At 43.4% G+C, this 6841-nt stretch overlaps 1 protein-coding gene across 5 annotated transcripts in view; it reads left to right on the top strand.

The window, feature by feature from the left end:
• Positions 1–6841, top strand: part of LOC100965497 (glyoxylate/hydroxypyruvate reductase B-like) — a 34125-nt gene that overhangs the window by 8299 nt on the left and 18985 nt on the right. For 4 of the 5 annotated variants that reach the window (XM_023512378.1, XM_012804317.2, XM_023512377.1 and 1 more), the window contains 2 exons: positions 792–1176; positions 2230–2401. In XM_023512378.1, coding sequence (XP_023368146.1) covers positions 795–1176; positions 2230–2401 — 554 coding nt within the window. In that variant the 5' untranslated portion in view covers positions 792–794. Of the gene's footprint in view, positions 1–578; positions 1177–2229; positions 2402–6841 lie in introns of all 5 variants that reach the window. The other variant, XM_023512376.1, reaches the window with a different exon arrangement.

The following is a 6841-nucleotide window of genomic DNA, read 5'->3' as shown; positions in this document are numbered from 1 at the left end:
AGGTGTATGTGGCTGGCGCCTTAGCCGCTTGAGCCACAGGCGCCGAGCCTACATTTTTGTTTTCATATTTTCCTGTATACATCTTAGTTTCAGCCACCTGGTTTTGTTTAAAAATCAGTCCGGAAACTGTTGGTACCTCCCCGTCTGTTTCCTAGGGAGTTAGCCAAATAAGAAATTTGGAGTGAACTGGAAGCAAGAAATTAATTAGTACTTTCTTATCTATCTTGGGAGTGAACTAGACATTTCTTTTCTTTTTTCTTTCTCTCTCTTTTTTTTTTTTTTTTTTTTTTTGGAAAGTTTGCAGTCCAGAAATTTGCCAGGAGTTAACTGGTATTTTTCCAGTATAGCTGAGGCCTGTCATCTTTCTGTCTTAGCCTAGGCCCACTAGACCTAATAAGAGTCCTTGGGATCTGATTTTGGCGGGAACTGAGGCAGAAACCCCTGGGGGGAGGGGGAAAGGGGATGGGGAGGGTTAGGGTTAGTGTCAGGGCTCTTCAGGCTAAGAAAGCAAAGTCTAAGAGGTAACACATTCAGCCATGGTCATGCTGAGTTTTTTCCTCTTTCTTTTTCTTTGTTAGCTAGGTTGTGAGGTAAGACCATCCTTCAGCTGCAATGGAGGCATTGTACACAGCACTCTGGGTCTGCTGCCTTGAAGGTTTTATAGGAATTTATCCAGGAAATGAAGTGAATTTCCAGTCTTGTGATTTAGAAAGCCTGTGGGTCACAGACATACACAGGGGCTGGTCTTGAAGAGGCTCCCCAGCTGTGGGTGTCCTGTCATCTTTCTGCAGGTCATGGATGGCACAGAGCTGCCAGGAGTGTTGGTGTTTGCACTTGATGGACCCCATGGCATATGCAAGGATCACATTGGAGACCTGCAGAAACACTTCAGTCTAATCACCATGAAAGAGTTTGTGGAAAATAGAGCACAATTCTGCCAGAAGATCCAAGCTGTGTACATCTGGGGTGGGAAGCCGGCCATTGACAGGGAGCTCCTGTGGAGCCTGCCTTCCCTGAAGATCATTGCCAATGGAGGGGTTGGCGTGAACCACCTGGACCTGCCACTTATTGCTAGCCTCGGTGTGAAGGTGGCCAACACACCAAAAGCTGTCTCTGACCCCACAGCAGACCTGGGGATGGCCTTACTGCTAGCTGCAGCCCGCAGGGTCCTTGAAGGTAAAGCACCCATCACAAATGCTGGTTTTCCAAAGATCCAAATGACAAATGTTTAATAATATTTTTGTTAAAATAATTATAAAATATGCAAATATGACTGGGCTCCATGGCTCATGCCTATAATCCTAGCTCTCTGGGAGGTTTAGTCAGAAGGGTTGCTTGAGTTGACCTGTTTAAGACCAGCCTGAACAAGAATGGGGCTCTGTCTCTACTAAAAATAGAAAAATTAGTGTGTGTGGTGCTGTGTGGCCATTGTCCTAGCTGCTGGGAGGCTGGGATGGGAGGGTTGCTTGAGCCCAGGAATTAGAGGCAGCAGTAAGCTATGATAATGCCACTACATTCTAGCCAGGGCAACAGAGACCCTGTCTCAAAAAAAAAAAAAAAAAAAATATATATATATACACACACACACACACACAAGTTAAGTCTCTTCAAACTACTGTCTCTTTGTGGTCCTGATTCTTACTTCATACCTCTGGGACTTTATTTCTCAGGGGAGTGGAGCCCTTCTGGGGACTGAAGCCTCTTAGCACCCAAGCCTCGACCAGGAGCAGTGGCTCCCCCAAAATGTGGGTGTGAGTGACCTCAGCACCACATGGACATGCCTGGGATCAGTCGGGCACATACCTGGGGGTCCTATCACCCACACACTAGACCTCTCTGGAGCCTTCCCAGGAAAGGGGATGTAGTAATTCACAACTGCCATCCTCCTGAAGTGACACCTGCTAGGAAGGTTCCAGAAAAGCAGTCACAGGGGCCAGGCTCATTCTGTGTCTAAGGGAAGACACATACACACACACACTAAAACAACTGATTTTAACCAGAAATACTTTCTTAATGTGAAAGATCTTTCTACTTCAAAGCATTCTACCAGGAGGCTCTGGTTTTGCTTTGAGGAAACTGTCATTTGTTGCTGTCCTTCAATCACTCTGGGCCCAAACTGTGTGAATGGTGTTGCCAAAGCACACCCTAACCCCTGCATTTGTCAGAAGCCCTGTGACAGTTGTGAATTTGTGTTGTGCCACTGCTCATTCTGGACTTGGTGCATTTCAGGCTGTCATCTGGCTGCTGCACCAGGTACAAAGGAGTTCTGTGTGAACTGGATGGGCCAGGAGGTGACAGGGGCAACACTGGGGATCATTGGCATGGGCAGTATTGGCTACAAGATCGCTCAAAGGGCCAGAGCGTTTGACATGAAGATTTTGTACCACAATAGGAACCGCAGGTAAATTCAGAGAGTTCCTCTGGAACTGAGTGGAACTTAGGCCAGCACTGCATTTAATAATGGCTGGGCACATTATTCCCCATTTTTCATGAGGCTCCCTGCTGCTTCTCTCCAAGAAGTAGAACTGGTTGTTTAGACAGGGATCCTGATATGTTGATGATTGCTGAGAAATGGGGCTCTGACTTATTTTCACTGAAAGAATTTCACCAGAGGCTCGGCGCCTGTGGCTCAAGCGGCTAAGGCACCAGCCACATACACCTAAGGTGGCGGGTTCGAATCCAGCCCAGGCCCGCGCCAAACAACGATGGCTGCAACCAAAAAATGGCCGGGCATTGTGGCGGGTGCCTGTAGTCCCAGCTACTTGGGAGGCTGAGGCACGAGACTCACTTGAGCCCAGGAGTTGGAGGTTGCTATGAGCTGTGATGCCATGGCACTCTACCCAGGGGGATAGCTTGAGGGTCTGTCTCAAAACAAAAAAAAGAATTTCACCAGAAAGAAAAGAGATTTCTACATAGTTGTTTTTATTTCTAAAGTGATTTTTCTTTTTTAAATCATGACAGATGTTGTCTTCTGTAAAGGAAAATAAAAACCTTAGGACCTTTCCCTCAACTCCTTATGTAAAAGAGTAGAGTCTAAAGGCTGAGCCATGGGACACCTTTCTTGGAAAAAGCATTGCTAGCAAAGTGCAGTAGCCAGGTCCCATGGAAGGTGAAAGCTTGCAGGTGGCCGTAGGGCTGCCTCACCCTCCTCCCTGGACAGGGACAAGCAGGTAGAAGCTTCAGTGTTCTGGAGACCTGAGCATTGCTCCTGAAACTTCAGTCTGTCCCATAGGCCAGTGCTGATTATGGGGACATCCTCCCAGTGGGTGAAGACACTGTGATTATGGGAGTTCTCTCCCTGTTGGGGTAGAGACTGCTGGTTATGGGGTTCTCTCCACATGGGAGCAGAGACATCCTACCAGCCACACTCATGCAGTTGTTCTTCCCTCTTCAAACTGTACCCTAATGTTCATGTTGGTTTCCTAAGCCTCATAGTTGAGCATGGTGGCTGTGGTGTCAGGGATGGGCTCCTGCCCCTGGAAAGCAGGATGTTTTTGTCAATAGCCCTGAAATCTCTGCCTCTGTCTGCCCAGGCACTCTGGGCACTGGGATCAGGTGTCCTGTTGCCACTGTGAACCTGGGGGGTCTCATGGCACAGCACAATCCACATCCACCGTATCCTGTACTTTTGCCCCCAAACCAATGTTACCTCGTTCCCATCTCTGAAAGTGGCTGTTCTGTCTCAACCTGGTGTCGCTCTTGGTTCTGCATTTCCTTTGTGATGTGTCCATCTCAGATGGACAATACCACACCTTTCTATGACCGAGCTCAGCCCCTTTGGGCCTCCAACCTACCTCTGCAAACCAGCTGGGTGGCGGCCACTCCCTGCACCTTCCCATAGTGGCTCCCTTTGCCTTAGAGTTAGCTTCTGTGAGACTGCAAGGTGCAGGGTGTTCCCAGGGCTCTTGACTTGTTTGGGATAATGGATTCCTTTGTCAGGATGTTATTAAGTGATAAAAATAAAGTATGTATATTATTTCATATATTGTCAATTATACTGAAATATACTTTTCCAAATATTAAAAAACATGAATTACAGTATTTGCATGTCCTTATTAACAAGATCCCAGCAGCAAATAACCACCAAACTTACAAAGTTATGGTGAGTACACATGATACTTAGAGACATCTTAAGCAACTGTAATGTGATAGAAAATTAGTTGTGATGCCTGTTGCTGAAATTCATAATTGAATTTCATTTCATTTAGGGGTTAGTGGAGATAAAGATGACTCTTTTCTGCTGAAGCTCATGTTCTCCCCATCTCAGACCCTGGGGTCAGTTGGGAACATTCAAGCTGCATTCTGCCTGAGCCTACACTTGTTCCTCTGTGGAGGTGCAGCCCTGACCTTACTGTGTGCCCCTCTGGCCATGTGGGGGTCCTTGCAGAGCTGAGCACCCTGCCTGTATTGCTGCCTGTTCCCTCCCTGTGAGGGTGTCTTCTCTACACGAGACTGGCATCTGCCCCTATAGCAATTGCTCCATCAACCTGATTAAATAATGAATAGATTGCTGGCCCTACAAGAAACTTGGAAAAGCTCTCATTGTTCTCTGTAACTAACATTCTTATTTTTTTTTTATCTATTATTATTTTTCATTAAATCATAACTTTGTACATTAAGGCATTTATGGGGTTCAGGGTACTGCTTTTTTTTTTTTATTAAATCATACCTGTGTACATTAATGCAAGCATGGGGTACAATGTGCCGATTTTAATATTTTCATCAAACTGGTTAACATAGCCTTCACAGCATTTTCTAAGTTATTGTGTTAAGACATTTATATTTTACACCTAGTAAATTTCACATGTACCCTTGTAAGATGCACCATAGGTGTGGTACCACCACTCACGCTCCCTCCACCCATCCTCCTCCCTCCCCTCCTTCTCCCTTTTCCCCTTCTTCTTGGGCTATAATTGGGTTATAGCTTTCATAAAAAAGCTATAAATTGGTTTCATAGTAGGGCTAAGTACATTGGATACTTTTTCTTCCATTCTTGAGATACCTTGCTAAGAAGACTATATTCCAGCTCCATCCATGTAAACATGAAAGAGGTAAAGTCTCCCTTTTTAAGGCTGCATAATATTCCATGGTGTACATATACCACAATTTATTAATCCATTCGTGGGTTGTTGGGCATTTGGGCTTCTTCCATGACTTAGCAATTATGAATTGGGCTGCAATAAACATTCTGGTACAAATATCTTACAGTGTGATTTTTGGTGTTCTGGATATATACCTAGTAGAGGAATTGTAGGATTGAATGGTAGGTCTATTTTTAGATCTTTTAAGAGCTTTCCAAACATCTTGCCAAAAGGAATATATTAGTTTGCATTCCCACCAGCAGTGTAGAAGTGTTCCCTTTTCTCCGTATCTATGCCAGCATCTCTGGTTTTGGGATATTGTGATGTGACCTAATCTTACTGGAGTTAAATGATATCTCAAACCAGTTTTGATTTGCATTTCTCTGATGAATAAGGATGATGAGCATTTTTTCATATGTCTGTAGGCTGTGCACCTGTCTTCTTCAGAGAAGTTTCTCTTCAAGTCCCTTGCCCAACCTGAGGTGGGAACACTTGTTCTTTTCTTGCTAATACGTTTGAGTTCTCTGTGGATTCTGGTTATTAAACCTTTGTCGGAGACATAACCTGCAAATATCTTCTCCCATTCTGAAGGCTGTCTGCTTGCTTTACTTACTGTGTTTTTGATTGTGCAGAAGATTTTTAGTTTGATCAGGTCCCAGTTGTGTATTTTTGATGCTGCTTCAATTGCCCAGGGGATCCTCCTCATAAAATATTCACCCAGGCCAATTTCTTCAAGAGTTTTCCCTGTACTCTCTTTTAGTATTTTTTTAGTTTCATGTCTTAAGTTTAATGACAGTCTATCTTAGGTAATGGTGAAAGGTGTGGGTCCAATTTCAGTCTTCTACATGTTGCCAGCCAGTTCACCCAGCACCATTTGTAAATAGGGAATCTTTTCCCCCTCTGAATGTTTTTAATTGGCTTGTCAAAGACCGAATAACAGTAAATAGCTAGGTTCATCTCTTGGTTCTCTATTCTCTTCCATACGTCTTCCTCTGTTTTTGTGCCAATACCATGCTGTTTTGATCACTATCAATTTATAGTATAATCTGAGGTCTGGTAGCTTGATTCTTTCTGCTTTATTTTTATTTCTGAGTAATGTCTTTGCTATTCGAGGTTTTTTCTGATTCCATATAAAATGAAGTATTATTTTTTTGAGATCTTTAAAGTATGACAGTGGAGCTTTAATAGGGATTGCATTAAAATTGTATATTGCTTTGGGTAATATGGACATTTTAAAAATATTGATTCTTCCCAGCCATGAGCATGGTATGTTTTTTCATTTGTTAACATCTTCAGCTATTTCTTTTCTTAGTTTCATAGTTCTCTTTATAGAGATCTTTCACGTCCTTTGTTAGGTAAACTCCCAAATATTTCATCTTCTTTGGCACTACTGGGAACAGAATAGAGTCTTTGACTGTTTTTTCAGCTTTACTATTGTTGGTATATATATATAGGCTACAGATTTATGAGTATTAATTTTGTAACCTGAGACACTGCTATATTCCTTGATTACTTCTAAGAGTTTTGTAGTAGAATCCCTAGTGTTTTCAAGATATACAATCATATCATCTGCAAAGAGTGAAAGTTTGATCTCCTCTGACCCTATATGGATACCTTTGATTCCCTTTTCTTGCCTAATTGCAATGGCTAAGACTTCCATTACAATGTTAAAAAGCAGTGGAGACAATGGGCAACCTTGCCTGGTTCCTGATCTGAGTGGAAATGATTTCAATTTAACTCCATTCAGTACAATATTGGCT

This window comes from Otolemur garnettii, unplaced genomic scaffold (assembly GCF_000181295.1).
Source record: "Otolemur garnettii isolate 467f Iridium unplaced genomic scaffold, OtoGar3 scaffold00027, whole genome shotgun sequence".
Classification (NCBI taxonomy): domain Eukaryota; kingdom Metazoa; phylum Chordata; class Mammalia; order Primates; family Galagidae; genus Otolemur; species Otolemur garnettii.
The sequence above is the reverse complement of the archived record's forward strand: the minus strand, read 5'-3'. Positions and strand labels throughout refer to the sequence as shown.